Source organism: Ascaphus truei, unplaced genomic scaffold (assembly GCF_040206685.1).
Source record: "Ascaphus truei isolate aAscTru1 unplaced genomic scaffold, aAscTru1.hap1 HAP1_SCAFFOLD_375, whole genome shotgun sequence".
Taxonomy (NCBI): domain Eukaryota; kingdom Metazoa; phylum Chordata; class Amphibia; order Anura; family Ascaphidae; genus Ascaphus; species Ascaphus truei.
Genome location: NW_027456706.1, coordinates 141,588 through 161,470, shown reverse-complemented (window position 1 = coordinate 161,470; position 19,883 = coordinate 141,588). Strand labels below are relative to the sequence as shown.

The following is a 19,883-nucleotide window of genomic DNA, read 5'->3' as shown; positions in this document are numbered from 1 at the left end:
CTCCTGCATACATAGGGTCAGACAGGTGCTTCCACCCTCCTGCATACATAGGGTCAGACAGGTGCTTCCATCCTCCTGCATACATAGGGTCAGACAGGTGCTTCCATCCTCCTGCATACATAGGGTCAGACAGGTGCTTCCATCCTCCTGCATACATAGGGTCAGACAGGTGCTTCCACCCTCCTGCATACATAGGATCAGACAGGTGCTTCCATCCTCCTGCATACATAGGATCAGACAGGTGCTTCCATCCTCCTGCATACATAGGATCAGACAGGTGCTTCCATCCTCCTGCATACATAGGGTCAGACAGGTGCTTCCATCCTCCTGCATACATAGGATCAGACAGGTGCTTCCATCCTCCTGCATACATAGGATCAGACAGGTGATTCCATCCTCCTGCATACATAGGATCAGACAGGTGCTTCCATCCTCCTGCATACATAGGGTCAGACAGGTGCTTCCATCCTCCTGCATACATAGGATCAGACAGGTGCTTCCATCCTCCTGCATACATAGGATCAGACTGGTGCTTCCATCCTCCTGCATACATAGGGTCAGACAGGTGCTTCCATCCTCCTGCATACATAGGATCAGACAGGTGCTTCCATCCTCCTGCATACATAGGATCAGACAGGTGCTTCCATCCTCCTGCATACATAGGGTCAGACAGGTGCTTCCATCCTCCTGCATACATAGGGTCAGACAGGTGCTTCCACCCTCCTGCATACATAGGGTCAGACAGGTGCTTCCATCCTCCTGCATACATAGGATCAGACAGGTGCTTCCATCCTCCTGCATACATAGGGTCAGACAGGTGCTTCCACCCTCCTGCATACATAGGGTCAGACAGGTGCTTCCACCCTCCTGCATACATAGGATCAGACAGGTTCTTCCATCCTCCTGCATACATAGGATCAGACAGGTGCTTCCACCCTCCTGCATACATAGGATCAGACAGGTGCTTCCATCCTCCTGCATACATAGGATCAGACAGGTGCTTCCACCCTCCTGCATACATAGGATCAGACAGGTGCTTCCATCCTCCTGCATACATACAGTAGGATCAGACAGGTGCTTCCATCCTCCTGCATACATAGGATCAGACTGGGAGATATACAATGTGCTCTCCTGCTTTTACTCTCTATCAGTCCTGCTGGTGGAACTGAGGTACTACGGTTATGTTGCCTCTGTGTGAGGGGATCTGGACGCATGCGCGCCTTCATCCATGAGCTGGGGACTGTCCTGTACCCCCCGGTTCCTACTGCGCATGCTCGGGATCCGTATGAGAGCGCGGCTGACTGTGGCTGAGTCCATGATTACTCAGCCCGTGCGGAGGCGCGCTGAGGCTGCGGGAAAGCGTTTCCTGAAGCCAGGGTCACGAATGATGTGTGATTAGTTCCAGGTAGCTTAACTTGTGTCTCACCTCTTCCAAAGCACAACACGTCCTTTTCTCTTTCTTAGTTTTACTGAGGGAAATCACAGGGAGATGGGTGCTTGGTGATGTAGTGTGGGGCAGAGAGCGCTTCTCTGTCTGATGTGCAGTGTATCAATGGTGAGACCGTGTAAAGCAGAAAGGCCTCGCTGGGGTAAATAGCAGCAGTTACTCACAGTGAGACCGTACTAACTGTCAGCAAGGACAGGGGGGTAGGAACAGCCCACTCTCAGCTAGGAGAATAGGAGCTGCAGGCAACCAACACAGGCTGTGTAACAACATGTAGCAATAATGCTGCCTTTTCACATGCAGCTAGCTGCTGAGACAGGGAAAATAACAGGCCTTAATTCACCTGCGAGGGGAGGTCGTACCCTCTGAAGTGCATTGCTTGTTTTTCTACCCTGCATATAATATAAGAAACAGCGCGGTTTGCGCAGACGCCGCTCCCGCCGCACGGTTTGCGCAGACGCCGCTCCCGCCGCACGGTTTGCGCAGACGCCGCTCCCGCCGCACGGTTTGCGCTGACGCCGCTCCCGCAGCACGGTTTGCGCAGACGTCGCACGGTTTGTGTAGACGCCCGCTCCCGCCGCACGGTTTGCACAGACGCCGCACGGTTTGCACAGACGCCGCACGGTTTGCGCAGACGCCGCTCCCGCCGCACGGTTTGCGCAGACGCCGCTCCCACCGCACGGTTTGCGCAGACGCCGCTCCCGCCGCACGGTTTGCGCAGACGCCGCACGGTTTGCGCAGACGCCGCACGGTTTGCGCAGACGCCGCTCCCGCCGCGTGGATACATTCAACTTCTTTTCTGACGCATTTTTCTAAATTGTGTTTTTTGCTAATTTTACCCATCCTTCTGGGACCCGTTACTCCTGAGATGAATGCGGGTGCTGGCATTGTAATTAGGGTGTTGTGTGACACTTTTGGGGGTGTGAGTGCTCACAGGTGTTTGATAACACCTTTCACACATGCGTGTTCATGACACCAACATGAGAACCAACCACAACTTAATACAGCTCAACAAAGCCGATACCGCCGTATGGTATAATCCAGGAAACCTGAACACATTACAACATACCAACACAACTCTGTACAACCGGACACACCTCTACACATTACAACATACCAACACAACTCTGTACAACCGGACACACCTCTACACATTACAACATACCAACACAACTCTGTACAACCGGACACACCTCAACACATTACAACATACCAACACAACTCTGTACAACCGGACACACCTCTACACATTACAACATACCAACACAACTCTGTACAACCGGACACACCTCAACACATTACAACATACCAATACAACTCTGTACAACCGGACACACCTCAACACAACTCTGTGCAACCGGACACACCTCAACACATTACAACATACTTACACAACTCTGTACAACCGGACACACCTCAACACAACTCTACAACCAGACACACCTCAACACATTACAACATACCTACACAACTCTGTACAACCGGACACACTTCAACACAACTCTACAACCGGACACACCTCACCACATTATAACATACCAACACAACTCTGTACAACCGGACACACCTCAACACAACTCTACAACTGGACACACCTCAACACAACTCTACAACCGGACACACCTCAACACATTACAACATACCATCACAACTCTATACAACCGGACACACCTCAACACAACTCTACAACCGGACACTTCTCAACACAACTCTACAACCGGACACACCTCAACACATTACAACATACCAACACAACTCTGTACAACCGGACACACCTCAATACAACTCTACAACCAGACACACCTCAACACATTACAACATTCCTACACAACTCTGTACAACCGGACACACCTCAACACATTACAACATACCTACACAACTCTGTACAACCGGACACACCTCAACACAACTCTACACTCTGTTTATGCCCCTGCTTCAGCACCAAATGTGTGTTCCCCAGTTAATATGTATTTTCCCCATTCATTGGGGAATTCACTGGGATCCAGGCGGGAGGGAAAGGGTTGATGTTATTTTTGTGTTTATAGCCCTTTTCTTCCCCTTCCCGCCTTTGCAGGCTCCATTTTGCAGTCTCCATAGGTCGCCATTACAGCCCCATGTAACCCTATAGAGATTCTGGCAATTTGGGCCCGATATCGCAGAAGACCTGCAGGTGGCGCCCGAGAGGAGGAGCGGTGTTTCCCCGTTGAAAGTGAATGGAGTAATGCATTTCAATGGGGATTCCTCGACTTCGACCTCCGGAGACGAGCTGGCAGCCAGCCAGACCGCAAAAGCGGAAACTATGTCTTGAAAGAGCGTTGATCGCGCAATTGGCGTGGGAACTAGGGCCCGGTTAAGTTCACGTCCTATTGGCGTGAGAAATTTATGTTCTAGGGCATCCTGGAATAAAATTATTTTTTCCCCTAGACCCTAGGAACCCCCTCCCTCGACCCCAACCGGGTCCGACAATTAATGGCGACGAGAAAGGGTCGCACTCGCCACGAGGGTAACACCATTGCCCGCAATGGCGTAGAAAGCCGCGTGGCTTTCAAACAACTAAGTCCTAAACAGTGAAAACCCGAAGTCCATAACTCCGGTTCTGTTAGGGCTAGAGGGCCGGTATTTGGCCACCATGTAGTCATAGTTCCGGCATGACTGCATGGCAAATGCTGACCCTCCCTGAGCAACAGGACGGAGTCAGGGTAATGGTTTAGTTTGGGTTTCTGCCATTGACTTCAATGGCAGAGCAAAGCCACTTCTGTGAAATGTGCCTTTAAACTGCATTTGTGTAACTCCGGTCCAGTGGGTCGCAGCGAGCTGAAACTTGGCCACCATGGAGAGTCCCCTCCGGCATGAGGGTCTGGCAGTTTCCAGCCCACTCGGCCCAGCCGAACGGATTATTTTAATATGTTTGTATATTAAGAAATGTACTGTATTTTGGGTCTGGTATAAAAGCCCGCGAAAGATACTGGCTCTGCTAAATGTTAATGGTCAGGGGGGGCGACCATTTGTCTACAACAGACCTCCTGATCAAAGGCTTCACCACTCAGATTGTGTACACTAGGGCGGAGAAAAGCAGAGCTTGAGTGGTCTGTAAGTGTTGTAATTGACACTTACAGACAAAGGTTTTCCTGTCCAGATCTGTCTCTGGCAGACTGAGAGGCGCCATTTAGTGTGGGGTTAAAGAAATGAGACCCCAAGTCAGGGAATGTGCGCATGTGGCAGCTAAGATTTATGAATGAATGTGTGAAAATCCCGAGGAAAACAATCTCTGAGGGCCTCTAGTGGTGTAATGCAGATACACATACATGAATACTGATGGAGCAGCAGAGATAGGTGGATTACCCAAAGGTAAGAGACATTTATCAGATGAATGGGGAGAATACAAATCCCTCATTAAGACCTTGGGGGGAAAGTGTACCTAAGGTATAAATCCATCTGGATTCTTTTTGTAATAGGATCTCATCCCAGTCACCTTTTCTAGGACCGAGTGAAAATTGATCTATGCCAACAAATGTCAAAACATTGCTGTCTCCATTATGATGTCTGGCTACAGGTGTGTCCATTTGGTTGCGAATAGTACCGAGATGTTCTAATACGAGGAGCCTAAAAGGCCGTCTAGTTTTTCCCACGTATTTCTTTTGGCAAGTGCAAGTAACCAAATATATAACACCAGAAGATCTACAATGAATAAATCTTCTGATGTCAAAGTTTCTGGTATTGTTCCAGTTTTGGAATGTTTTTGAAGTTTTTATTGACTTGCACGCCTTACAGTTGTGGCAACTAAAGCAGCCTACTGGCTCTTCTTGGTGTCATTTCAGGATAGGTTTTGAGTATTTCATTTAGATCATGTAAGAGGACGTGTGCAGAGGTATGCAATGGAGACTTTTTAAAGGTGAAATTAAATAAGGCTTTTATTGCGCCTGTTTCTTTAACACAAGAAAATAATCCAAACATATGCAAATAAGGGGTCAAACAAAGCTTCTGTTCCACTTGGGAGTATTTCTAGTGAAACCTATGTAGTCCACAACTCCCTTTAGATAAGCATGTCTCCCAGCCCCAAACATATATCTTGATATGAGCAGATATACAAAAAGTCTTATAAAGGAAAGTCTTATCTGTTTCTTGTGGTTGGAGGGAAAGTCTTCTCTGTTCCTGTGTTGCTGCCTTTTTCCTCAGGTTTTTTCAGCATTCAGGTTTAGAGGTGTTTTCCCCTGTGTCTCGCAAGCAGCTCTGCTATTTCATCTGTCCCCATGGTCAGTCTCACAACTTGTGAGACTCAGGCACAATCTCCCTCCCTGTCTCAAAAGACAGGCTTTTCTAAGAAGCTAATCAGGCAGGTAGTGTCGGATAATTGACTACCAGCAGTTAACCACCACATTGCTGGATCAGAGGCACATTTCCTGAACAGGGATTACTCCCCTGTTACATACCTCCCCTGTTTGTGGGAAGCTCGGGCTTTCCACGGCCAAAGCCCATCCTTCCACTCTCATTCTAGATATCTCTGTGACTTGAATGAGAGTGGATGGAGGAAGAGAACCCTCAGTCCCGCTGGGACCGGAGCCCCCTCTCCAGTTTATTCGTGTCTCCACCCGAAGGTGTTTGAGATCAGCACTCCTCAGTCGCTCGAGGAGGACTTTTTCTAAGTATAGTCTTTTTGCTACGTGCGCGGTCATGAGATTTCCCTCGCGTCGGGTGCTCGTCTTATTGTAGGCATACTGTAAACAGCCATCGCAGAGCGTTTAAAAACAGCCCTTTCAGTTTTCTGCTCTTGAAGCTGTCTCTCTGCACTTTTTCCACTTAATGGGGTTGCTAGTTCAGCTTCTTTGGGATTAAGTTGCAAATCCATATCCACTTCCAGAGAATGTCCCATCTTTTCAGCTTCATCAGCTAAGGATTCTTCTGGTTTTAATTCAGCACGTGTACCTTCTTTTGTTGCCTGCTGGGTGGCTGAAGGTTTTGCTAGTGCTTGTTTAGGTGGTTCAGACTTTGCAACCTTGTCTTTCAGATGAGCGGTATTCCCAGCTCTCACTGAACCCTTGTCTTCATTGTTTTTTGTGGCTGTGGGATACTGACGCTTGGTCAGGGTCAATACTTGTCCTTGTAGAACTGTCATCTCAACCGCGAGAGATCCCTGTTTTTTGAGTGCGTCTTGCAAGTCTCTTCTCAGGGAATTTATCTGCATGCTTTGCTTTCTCTGAGCTTGCTTCCACATTTTTATTGCATTGTGAAGCACTATGAATTTCTTTGCTCGGGCCACAGTTACTTGTTTCAGTTTCTGGACCTTCTTGTGCTCCCTTTTGTGCTGAGTCACCTGGGTTCTAAGCTTGGCCTCTAGCGATGCTTTGGTGATGCTCAGGGTAGCCTTCAGTTTCTCATGCTGCTTTGCGGGGACATACTGGGTAATCAGACGTTCCTGCAGCACTTTGTATTTCTTTAACAGCCTGCAGATTGTCTTCCTGCAGAGTTCGCTGCTTCTCCTCGGACATCTGGAGGTGCGTACGCAGACCTTGCAGTTGGTTCTGCAGTCGGTGCTCTGCTTCAAACTTCTCACCTTCCAACAGTCTATTTATTTCTTTAAGCTCGTGCAGCTTTTCATTTTTTTCTTGACGTCGTCTGTCAAATGAAAATTTTCTTCTTCCTGTTTTAAGTTTTCTCTTTTTAATCTTGAATTTTCTCCTTTTTCAGTCTCTGTATTCTTCAGGGCCTCCTTGCAGTCCTCCTTCCATTTACGCACATCTGCTTTGAGAATGACAGTCTCCTGGCCTGAGACTTCCTTCTCTAGGTTGAGGGTCTGAAGCTCCTTCTGAGAGACTTTGAGATCTGTATCAAGATTCTTTCTGGAGACTTCCAGGTCTGTGCGGTAGCTGTTGGTCTCATGATGTGAGGCATCCAGTGCTCTGCGGAGTGTCTGAACCTCTTTCTGAGATACATCCACCTCTGTCCGGACACTGTTGACCTCCTGTTGTGAGGCATTCAGCTCTACGCGAAGAGTGTGAACCTCTTGCTGGAAGACTGTCATCTGCTTCAGTGCCTCCTTATACTTCCGCTTCAGCTTAGCCATCATTTTATCAGATTTGCTCTGCTTTTCATCCATGGTGGAAATAGTAGCGTTTGCAGTATCTAGCTCAGTCTTGAGATCGTCCAATTCTGCCCTGGCCGAATAGTACATTGCGAGCACATGTTCCTGTAGCTTCACGTTATTTTTCAGTAGCTCTGCCTAATCATCTTTCTTTTGTTTCAATTGTTCCCGGAGTAGATCACAGTCATGCCTGGCATTTTTCAGGGCATCCTCAGGGCTGGTCAAGGGATCGACACTCACTGGTTCCGGCTCCGCTTCCCTGGGATGACTGGTTGAGGGTTCCTCACTGTTGGCACCGGACAGACACTTCTTTGGGGTACACTACTTCTGCCTTGGGCCCTCTGGATATTCGGTTATCCGCGGGATGAATTCTCCATTTTCTCTAGGCTGCAGGGCAACTCGGACCCCCTTTTCCTCCACAGGATCTGCGGACGTGTCTGTTACTTCCACGGTAAGTGAAGAACCGCTTTTCTTTTTTCGCCTTTTTGTTTTGGATGACACCGTCCCCTCAGGGATACTGGGGTCTCCTTCTTCATTTTAAATTTTAGCAGCGTCACTGGATCCACCCGGCTTTTCTTGCAACTGTAATAGCTAACGGAAATATTCGGTGATCCCCTGCTCCCGCTCTTTCTCCTGCCGATCATATTCGTCATCATAGGGAGCGGTCTTTTCTATTCGTACCGAGTTCAGGCAACCCCAACATTCTTGGGGTGTTTTGTGGGTGTGACTCAGTTTGGGTTCCCCATAAGAGATGTCTTCCTCCTCATCGGACTGGAAGGGCCACTCTTCCGTGGGGTAGGGTTCATTACAGGAACGCTGCATCTTGTCCTCCATTTTGGGGCTATCAGGTGTAATTTTCTTCCTGACCTCAGGAGGCGCTATTGCAGCTGCTGCCACTGTATTTGCTAGAACCCCCAATTATGGTAGTCTTACAGGTGGGCATATTTTCCTTGTAGAGGTCGTGGCTCTCACAGGCATCTCTGTAGAATTTTCTTTCTTGGATAAGTTTTATAATATCAGCAGTGCTGTGCACGCATTTTCTCTCATTAGGTATACGGGATGTGTAGTTGCTAGGTACAAACTTCTATTTGCTTTACACCATTTACTTTCTAGGTTTAATCTCTCATTAGGTATGCTGGATGTTCAGTTGCTAGGTAAAAACTCCTGTTTGCTTTACACCATTTACTTGCTAGGTACAATCCCTCCGCTTCAGCCAAATAATGTGGTTTTCTGCTTGAGTTCAGTCTCAACTTTGGGTATTATGGCATTCACTCTTCACACTTTGGGATACCTTTTACACAGCTCAGTAATTCCTTTTCCCCAGTAGGGCAATTTTACCCTCAGCACTTGTTTACTGAAAATTCCCCTGCTTCAGCACAGTCTTGCATCAATTTTCACACTTTTCTGCATATACTCCATTCACAACTGGTAGTCCTATGCGGTGTGGCAGCCTTTACTTGCAGAATCAGTACCGCTCATGTGTCACCATCTGTATTCACTGCTTCAGCGAAACATTTGAAAACAACAAACACCTATCCCTTTTAAGGGCTAACTTACTTCTTGAACCCTGACTACACCTGGAAGGAAAAAACCCTATTTCAATGACCATATTACACTTTATTTGTGATAGGCAAATAAGGTTTACCTGCTTCAGCACGGTCTCTCTCTCTCCTCTTGGAATCTGGGAAAAGAGTCCATCTGTGGTTTTGTGGCTTTCTTCAGTGCAGTGTAGATTTCCTGCCTGGGTGTCTCCCTTTAACTCTGGTCTCTGCTGCATGAGATCTTTGTTTATGTTGCTCAGGCTGTTTGTAGGCAAAAAGCACAAAAAAAAATTTCACAGGCAATCTCTGGGTCCCTTTTTAACTTCAAGGACCACCTCTCATCCCACTTCTGACGACCATATGTAGGAGGACGCGCACAGAGGTATGCAAGGGAGACTTGTTATGGTGAAATTAAATAAGGCTTTTATTGCGCCTGTTTCCTTAACATCAGAAAACCATCCAAACAAGGGGTCAAACAAAGCTTCTGTTCACTTGGGAGTATGTCTAGTGAAACCTATGCAGTCCACAACTCCCTTTAGATAAGCATGTCTCCCAGCCCCAAACATATATCTTGATATGAGCAGATATACAAAAAGTCTTATAAAGGAAAGTCTTATCTGTTTCTTGTGGTTGGAGGGGAAGTCTTCTCTGTTCCTGGGTTGCTGCCTTTTTCCTCAGGTTTTGTCAGCATTCAGGTTTAGAGGTGTTTTCCCCTGTGTCTTGCAAGCAGCTCTGCTGTTTCTTCTGGTAGGCTCAAGACATCTATGGTAAGTCCCACAACTTGTGAGACTCAGGAACAATCTCCCTTCCTGTCTCAAAAGACAGGCTTTTCTAAGAAGCTAATCAGGCAGGTGGTGTCTGATAATTAACTGCCAGCAGTTAACCACCACACTGCTGGATCAGAGGCACATTTCCTGAACAGGGATAACTCCCTTGTTACAGTCCCCTTCCCCCTCCCTCATTACCCTGGTTGTACTAATCACTTATGCCAAAATTTAATCACAGCAATTACCACTAATAATACATTGATCAATTCTAACAACATTTTGACAGCCTTGCAATAAACATAACATTTAAAACAATACCTTACAATTAACAAGAAACAAAAATCAATGAATTGGATATAATGCCGGAGAGTTAATCCGGTCATAATACTGTATATATCAGACTCTCCTCATTTACAAAAAAGCCCCTAAATCAAAGTCTATGTTCAGGCCATTTGAAGAGAATGTTCTAAGCTCATATATCCAGTATGCCTCTCGCATACTGATTTGTTCTAATCTATTTCCTCCTCTCCAATTGGCCTGAACGACCTCTATTGCTTGACATAGCAATCCTGTGGGGTCTTTATTATGGCACATGAGGATATGATGTGAGACCCCGTGAGTGACCAATCCCTTCCTGATATTATATATGTGCTCATATATTCTCCTCTGAAATGTTCTCCCTGTCCTGCCTATATATTGTAAGCCACAAGGGCATTGTAGCAAATATATAACGAACGCTGAGTGACAATTAATGAATGACTTAATGGGGTACGATTTAGAGGTTACATTAGATTTAAATGTCTTAGTATAGCAACTATAAGAGCATGCTAGACATTTGGCACAAGTATAGAAGCCTTTGTTATTCCCAACCTGTTTCTGCCTTCGATGGTCAAGTGGACACCGTGGGGCCAATTTAGATGTTAGATTCATGGCCTCAGTGAATATAATATTTGGTTTCTGGGGAAGAATTTCGGCTAGAGTATTGTCTCGAAGTAGAATTGGCCAATATTTGTTTAGAATATGTCTTATTTTAGGTGCCATCTCGTTGTACTGAGTCACAAACGACACCGTACGATTTTACTTGTTCACCTGATCTTTATTTCTTATATTCAAGCAGTGTATCTCTCTCTGTATCATTAACCTGTTTTAAAGCTTCATCTATCAGATTCTCAGGATATTGTCTCTCGATGAATTTGCATTTCAACTCTTCGGCCTGAGTTGCAAATGTCTCTTTATCTGAGCAGCTGCGTTTAAGGCGCACAAACTGACCCTTTGGAATATTCCTTAACCATTGAGGGTTATGCTGACTATCCGCCCTCAGGTAGTTATTTGCTTGTACTGGTTGGAAGAATGTTTTCGTATGAATTGTATTATTTTTTATGTGTATACAGTGGCGGCCGCCTTTATCCTCCTGCGGCCACCACCGCGGGATTTTTAAAAACGCGGCGTCGCGTGGCTTTTTTTCGTCAGGTTTCCCGCGCCGCGGGCGCTATCAATGATAATGAAAATCTATGTGATCTGTACTGTGATGACATGTAAATTTTAGATTCCTATCATTATAATTCAGATATGTGAAAAAAGTGTCAAGCTGGGCCTGACTGCCCGACCATACAAACACCACATCATCGATGTAGCGCTTCCAGAGCACCAGGTTTGCCCCAAGTGGACAGTTGTTCCAGATGTAATCTTCCTCCCAACTGTCCATAAATAGATTTGCATAACTTGGTGCAAACCTGGTGCCCATCGCAGTACCACATACCTGAATATAATACTGTGAATTAAATGTAAAATAATTGTGTGTTAAAATATAACGAATACTATCCACCAAAAAATTATTTTTAACTTATGAAAAATTACAATCTGTTTCCAACTTGCGAGACACTTCTCTGCAGCCCAGCTCATGATCGATGACAGTATATAAAGATGTTACATCTGCCGTGACTAGAATATAGCCGGGCTGCCATTGTAATCCTCTCAGGATTTGAGGTACATGAGTCTTGTCTCGCAAATAGGATTTAACCTGAGTGACAATCGGCTGGAGATGGTGATCAATAAATTGAGATAAATTAGATGAGAAAGATAATATTCCTGAAATAATAGGTCTCCCAGGTGGTGAAGTCATGGGCTTGTGGATTACAACTTACCAACACAACTCTACTACCGGACACCTCACCACATTACAACATACCAACACAACTCTGTACAACCGGACACCTCAACACATTACAACATACCAACACAACTCTACTCCCGGACACACCTCACCACATTACAACATACCAACACAACTCTACTCCCCAGACACCTCAACACATTACAACATACCAACACAACTCTACTCCCGGACACACCTCACCACATTAAAACATACCAACACAACTCTACTCCCGGACACACCTCACCACATTACAACATACCAACACAACTCTACTCCCCGGACACACCTACCACATTACAACATACCAACACAACTCTACTCCCGGACACACCTCACCACATTACAACATACCAACACAACTCTACTCCCGGACACACCTCACCACATTACAACATACCAACACAACTCTACTCCCGGACACACCTCACCACATTACAACATACCAACACAACTCTACTCCCGGACACACCTCACCACATTACAACATACCAACACAACTCTACTCCAGGACACACCTCACCACATTACAACATACCAACACAACTCTACTCCCGGACACACCTCACCACATTACAACATACCTACACAACTCTACTCCCGGACACATCTCACCACATTACAACATACCAACACAACTCTACTCCCGGACACACCTCACCACATTACAACATACCAACACAACTCTACTCCCGGACACACCTCACCACATTACAACATACCAACACAACTCTACTCCCGGACACACCTCACCACATTACAACATACCAACACAACTCTGTGCAACTAATTTTATCCAAGTACAAAAAAGAACACCGCGCTGCACAATGCACAGAAAACGCGCCACACACCGCGCAGCACATATTACAGCACACCACGCGGCACAATGCGCAGCCCACCACAGCACACCGTGCTGCACACCACAGCACACCACAGCACACCACAGCACACCACAGCACACCACAGCACAGCACGCTACACACCACAGCACAGCACGCTACACACCACAGCACAGCACGCTACACACCACAGCACACCACGCTGCACACCACAGCACACCACGCTGCACACCACAGCACACCACGCTGCACACCACGTTACACACCACAGCACACCACGCTGCACACCACGCTACACCACGCTGCACACCACAGCACAGCACGCTGCACACCACAGCACACCACGCTGCACATCACAACACACCACAGCACACCACAGCACACCACAGCACACCACAGCACAGCACGCTGCACACCACAGCACACCACAGCACAGCACGCTGCACACCACAGCACACCGTGCTACACACCACAGCACACCACGCTGCACACCACAGCACACCACACTGCACACCACAGCACACCACGCTGCACACCACAGCACACTAGGCTACATCACGCTGCACACCACGCTGCACACCACAGCACGCCGTGCTACACACCACACCACAGCACACCACAGCACACCACAGCACACCGCGCTGCACACCACAGCACACCACGCTGCACACCACGCTACACCACGCTACACCACGCTGCACACCACAGCACGCCGTGCTACACACCACACCACAGCACACCACACTGCACACCACTGCACACCACAGCACACCGCGCTGCACACCACAGCACACCACGCTACACCACGCTGCACACCACAGCACGCCGTGCTACACACAACAGCACACCACAGCACGCCGTGCTACACACCACACCACAGCACACCATGCTGCACACCACAGCACACCACGCTACACCACGCTGCACACCACAGCACGCCGTGCTACACACCACAGCACACTACACACCACAGCACACCACAGCACACCACGCTGCACAATGCGCAGAAAACACGCAGCACACGGCGCAGCACAGAGCGCAGCACACAGTGCAGCACACCGCGCATCTCTTTAACCGTTTCCTGTCCCCTCACTCAGGCCACTCTGCAGACAGCACAACACTCTGTGTCCTGGGGTCTCCCAGCTCCGCCATGTCCGTCCTGCTGGAGGGGGCCCGGCAGTGTCCTGGTAAGATGCCCCCCTCCCCCGTGAGGACTAATGGGGGGAGGGGGCTGGGGAGGAGAGACACCCCTGGGGGGGCAGGAAAGAGACAGATAGCAAGAGACTTCCAGAGCAAGTGGGAGAGCGTAGACCGAAAAAGAGAGAGAGTAATGGGGAGAGACAGAAAGAGAGAGTAATGGGGGGAGACAGAAAGAGAGAGTAATGGGGGGAGACAGAAAGAGAGAGTAATGGGGGGAGACAGAAAGAGAGAGTAATGGGGGGAGACAGAAAGAGAGAGTAATGGGGGGAGACAGAAAGAGAGAGTAATGGGGGGAGACAGAAAGAGAGAGTAATGGGGGGGAGAGACAGAAAGAGAGAGAGAGAGAGTAATGGGGAGAGAGACAGAAAGAGAGAGGGTAATGGGGGGAGAGACAGAATGAGAGAGTGATGGGGGGAGACAGAGAGAGAGTAATGGGGAGAGACAGAGAGAGAGTAATGGGGAGAGAAACAGAGAGAGAGAGAGTAATGGGGAGAGACAGGGAGAGAGAGTAATGGGGAGAGAGACAGAGACAGAGAGAGAGAGAGTAATGGGGAGAGAGACAGAAAGAGAGCGTAATGGGGAGAGACGGAAAGAGAGAGTAATGGGGAGAGAGACAGAAAGAGAGAGTAATGGGGAGAGAGACAGAAAGAGAGAGTAATGGGGGGAGACAGAGGGTAATGGGGAGAGACAGACAGAGGGTAATGGGGAGAGTCAGACAGAGGGTAATGGGGAGAGACAGACAGAGGGTAATGGGGAGAGACGGACAGAGGGTAATGGGGAGAGACAGACAGAGGGTAATGGGGGGAGAGACAGACAGAGGGTAATGGGGAGAGTCAGACAGAGGGTAATGGGGAGAGACAGACAGAGGGTAATGGGGAGAGATGGGGAGAGGGTAATGGGGAGAGACAGACAGAGGGTAATGGGGAGAGACAGACAGAGGGTAATGGGGAGAGACAGACAGAGGGTAATGGGGAGAGACGGGGAGAGGGTAATGGGGAGAGACAGACAGAGGGTAATGGGGAGAGACAGACAGAGGGTAATGGGGAGAGACAGACAGAGGGAAATGGGGAGAGACAGACAGAGGGTAATGGGGAGAGACAGACAGAGGGTAATGGGGAGAGACAGACAGAGGGTAATGGGGAGAGACAAATAGAGGGTAATGGGGAGAGACAGACAGAGGGTAATGGGGAGAGTCAGACAGAGGGTAATGGGGAGAGACAGACAGAGGGTAATGGGGAGAGACAGACAGAGGGTAAAGGGGAGAGACGGGGAGAGGGTAATGGGGAGAGTCAGACAGAGGGTAATGGGGAGAGACAGACAGAGGGTAATGGGGAGAGACAGACAGAGGGTAATGGGGAGAGACGGGGAGAGGGTAATGGGGAGAGACGATGGGGGTTATTCATTACATGTTAGTGGTGCTGGTTGTGGCGGTGTAGCGTGGACACTGCCACGGAAGCCACTATCGCAGTTTGCTGAATAATGGGGAGAATGGCGGCTGATTCCCTCCCTCTCTCTCTGGTCCCAGGTAACACGCTTCTCTGCCTCTCCCCCTCCTGGTTCTGCCCCCAGCCTCCGGCTTCTGCCCCCCCACTCCCCCTCTACATCAGACAGGCTGTGACCTTTGACCTGGGGGGGCGCACGTTCTTGGATGCCTTTTCCCCCCCGCGGCGTGTCACTTACCTCCTCTGCCTGGGGGGAGCACAGTCCCTGCGAGGAGAGGGGTGGGACTGCCCTATGGGGGGCTCCCCCCAGCTCTCCCACCTCCTGGCTGATACCCTGGGTGTGCGGCTCTTGCTGGACCGCAGGGAGCTTCCACTACCCCCTGCGCTGCTTCTTGCGCCGCCCTGCTGGTCCGGCCCCTGGGGGCCACAGAATGGGGAGGGACGGAAAACAAGGCTGGTGGAGCTGGATGGGAAACCGGGCTGGGAGGAGCGAGTGAGGGAGGAGATCTCCACATTCCTGGCGTCCGTGAGGATGAAGGAGCATCAGCAGGTACGAGGAGCCAGGGCCACGTCACACGGAGCCAGGGCCACGTCACACGGAGCTGGGGCCACGGCACGCTCTCACTTCTCTCGTGTGGCACTGTCTCTCAGTTGTATGGCTGGCTCTCTTCTGTGGCTGTGTCTCTCTCCTGTGGCTCTGTCTCCCAGTTGTGTGGCTGTCTCTCTCATGTGGCTGTGTCTCCCAGTTGTGTGGCTGTCTCTCTCATGTGGCTCTGTCTCCCAGTTGTGTGGCTGTCTCTCTGATGTGGCTCTGTCTCCCAGTTGTGTGGCTGTCTCTCATGTGGCTCTGTCTCCCAGTTGTGTGGCTGTGTCTCTCAGCCCATGGCACTGTCTCTCAGTTGTATGGATGTCTCTCCCCGTTGCGCTGTCTCTCTCCCCCGTGGCTCTGTCTCTTAGTTGTATGTCTGTGTCTCTATCTCTCGTGGCTCTGTCTCCCAGTTGTATGTCTGTGTCTCTCTCTCCTGTGGCTCTGTCTCTCAGTTGTATGGCTGTGTCTCTCTCCCCCGTGGCTCTGTCTCTCAGTTGTATGGCTGTGTCTCTCTCCCCCATGGCTCTGTCTCTCAGTTGTATGGCTGTGTCTCTCTCTCCCGTGGCTCTGTCTCTCAGTTGTATGGCTGTGTCTCTCTCTCCCGTGGCTCTGTCTCCCAGTTGTGTGTCTCTCTCTCCCTTGTGGCTCTGTCTCCCAGTTGTATGTCTGTGTCTCTCTCTCCCGTGGCTCTGTCTCCCAGTTGTGTGTCTCTCTCTCTCCCCTGTGGCTCTGTCTCCCAGTTGTATGTCTGTGTCTCTCTCTCCCGTGGCTCTGTCTCTCAGTTGTGTGTGTCTCTGTCTCCCGTGGCTCTGTCTCCCAGTTGTATGGCTCTCTCTCCTGTGGCTCTGTCTCTCAGTTGTATGTCTGTGTCTCTCTCCCCCGTGGCTCTGTCTCTCAGTTGTATGTCTGTGTCTCTCTCCCCCGTGGCTCTGTCTCTCAGTTGTATGTCTGTGTCTCTCTCCCCCGTGGCTCTGTCTCTCAGTTGTATGTCTGTGTCTCTCTCCCCCGTGGCTCTGTCTCTCAGTTGTATGTCTGTGTCTCTCTCTCCCGTGGCTATGTCTCCCAGTTGTATGGCTCTCTCCCCCGTGGCTCTGTGGCTCTGTGGCTCTCCCGTGGCTCTGTCTCTCAGTTGTATGGCTCTCTCTCTCCTGTGGCTCTGTCTCTCAGTTGTATGTCTGTGTCTCTCTCCCCCGTGGCTCTGTCTCTCAGTTGTATGGCTGTGTCTCTCTCTCCCGTGGCTCTGTCTCCCAGTTGTGTGTCTCTCTCTCCCTCGTGGCTCTGTCTCCCAGTTGTATGTCTGTGTCTCTCTCTCCCGTGGCTCTGTCTCCCAGTTGTGTGTCTCTCTCTCTCCCCCGTGGCTCTGTCTCTCAGTTGTATGTCTGTGTCTCTCTCTCCCGTGGCTCTGTCTCTCAGTTGTGTGTGTCTCTCTCTCCCGTGGCTCTGTCTCCCAGTTGTATGTCTGTGTCTCTCTCTCCCGTGGCTCTGTCTCTCAGTTGTGTGTGTCTCTCTCTCCCGTGGCTCTGTCTCCCAGTTGTATGGCTCTCTCTCCTGTGGCTCTGTCTCTCAGTTGTATGTCTGTGTCTCTCTCTCCCGTGGCTCTGTCTCTCAGTTGTATGTCTGTGTCTCTCTCCCCCGTGGCTCTGTCTCTCAGTTGTATGTCTGTGTCTCTCTCCCCCGTGGCTCTGTCTCTCAGTTGTATGTCTGTGTCTCTCTCCCCCGTGGCTCTGTCTCTCAGTTGCATGTCTGTGTCTCTCTCTCCCGTGGCTCTGTCTCCCAGTTGTATGTCTGTGTCTCTCTCCCCCGTGGCTCTGTCTCTCAGTTGTATGTCTGTGTCTCTCTCCCCCGTGGCTCTGTCTCTCAGTTGTATGTCTGTGTCTCTCCCCGTGGCTCTGTCTCCCAGTTGTATGTCTGTGTCTCTCTCCCCGTGGCTCTGTCTCCCAGTTGTATGTCTGTGTCTCTCTCCCCCGTGGCTCTGTCTCTCAGTTGTATGTCTGTGTCTCTCCCCGTGGCTCTGTCTCCCAGTTGTATGTCTGTGTCTCTCTCCCCGTGGCTCTGTCTCCCAGTTGTATGTCTGTGTCTCTCTCTCCCGTGGCTCTGTCTCTAAGTTGTATGTCTGTGTCTCTCTCCCCCGTGGCTCTGTCTCCCAGTTGTATGTCTGTGTCTCTGTCTCCCAGTTGTATGTCTGTGTCTCTCTCTCCCGTGGCTCTGTCACTCAGTTGTATGTCTGTGTCTCTGTCTCCCAGTTGTATGTCTGTGTCTCTCTCCCCCGTGGCTCTGTCTCCCAGTTGTATGTCTGTGTCTCTGTCTCCCAGTTGTATGTCTGTGTCTCTCTCCCGTGGCTCTGTCACTCAGTTGTATGTCTGTGTGTCTCTCCCCTGTGGCTCTGTCTCTCGGTTGTATGTCTGTGTCTCTCTCCCCCGTGGCTCTGTCTCTCAGTTGTATGTCTGTGTCTCTCTCCCCTGTGGCTCTGTCTCCTAGTTGTATGTCTGTGTCTCTGTCTCCCAGTTGTATGTCTGTGTCTCTCTCTCCCGTGGCCCTGTCTCTCAGTTGTATGTCTGTGTCTCTCTCCCTCGTGGCTCTGTCTCTCAGTTGTATGTTTGTGTCTCTCTCCCCCGTGGCTCTGTCTCTCAGTGGTATGTCTGTGTCTCTCTCCCCCGTGGCTCTGTCTCCCAGTTGTATGTCTGTGTCTCTCTCTCCAGTGGCTCTGTCACTCAGTTGTATGTCTGTGTCTCTCTCCCCTGTGGCTCTGTCTCTCAGTTGTATGTCTGTGTCTCTCTCCCCCGTGGCTCTGTCTCTCAGTTGTATGTCTGTGTCTCTCTCCCCCGTGGCTCTGTCTCCCAGTTGTATGTCTGTGTCTCTCTCCCCCGTGGCTCTGTCTCTCAGTTGTATGTCTGTGTCTCTCTCCCCCGTGGCTGTCTCTCAGTTGTATGTCTGTGTCTCTCTCCCCCGTGGCTCTGTCTCTCAGTTGTATGTCTGTGTCTCTCTCCCCCGTGGCTCTGTCTCCCAGTTGTATGTCTGTGTCTCTCTCTCCCGTGGCTCTGTCTCTCAGTTGTATGTCTGTGTCTCTCTCTCCCGTGGCTCTGTCTCTCAGTTGTATGTCTGTGTCTCTCTCCCCTGTGGCTCTGTCTCCCAGTTGTATGTCTGTGTCTCTCTCTCCCGTGGCTCTGTCTCCCAGTTGTATGTCTGTGTCTCTCTCCCCCGTGGCTCTGTCTCTCAGTTGTATGTCTGTGTCTCTCTCCCCCGTGGCTCTGTCTCCCAGTTGTATGTCTGTCTCTCTCCCCGTGGCTCTGTCTCCCAGTTGTATGTCTGTGTCTCTCTCCCCCGTGGCTCTGTCTCCCAGTTGTATGTCTGTGTCTCTCTCTCCCGTGGCTCTGTCTCTCAGTTGTATGTCTGTGTCTCTCTCCCCCGTGGCTCTGTCTCTCAGTTGTATGTCTGTGTCTCTCTCCCCCGTGGCTCTGTCTCCCAGTTGTATGTCTGTGTCTCTGTCTCCCAGTTGTATGTCTGTGTCTCTCTCCCGTGGCTCTGTCTCCCAGTTGTATGTCTGTGTCTCTCTCTCCGGTGGCTCTGTCACTCAGTTGTATGTCTGTGTCTCTGTCTCCCAGTTGTATGTCTGTGTCTCTCTCCCCCGTGGCTCTGTCTCCCAGTTGTATGTCTGTGTCTCTGTCTCCCAGTTGTATGTCTGTGTCTCTCTCTCCCGTGGCTCTGTCACTCAGTTGTATGTCTGTGTCTCTCTCCCCTGTGGCTCTGTCTCTAGGTTGTATGTCTGTGTCTCTCTCCCCCGTGGCTCTGTCTCTCAGTTGTATGTCTGTGTCTCTCTCCCCCGTGGC

The 19,883-nt window shown here is 49.9% G+C and overlaps 1 protein-coding gene across 2 annotated transcripts in view; it reads left to right on the top strand.

The window, feature by feature from the left end:
• Positions 1-19,883, top strand: part of CARNS1 (carnosine synthase 1) — a 144,058-nt gene that overhangs the window by 58,120 nt on the left and 66,055 nt on the right. For both annotated transcript variants that reach the window (XM_075583785.1, XM_075583784.1), the window contains 2 exons: positions 13,923-14,012; positions 15,551-16,017. In XM_075583785.1, the coding sequence (XP_075439900.1) occupies positions 13,923-14,012; positions 15,551-16,017 (557 nt within the window). The remainder of the gene's footprint in view (positions 1-13,922; positions 14,013-15,550; positions 16,018-19,883) is intronic.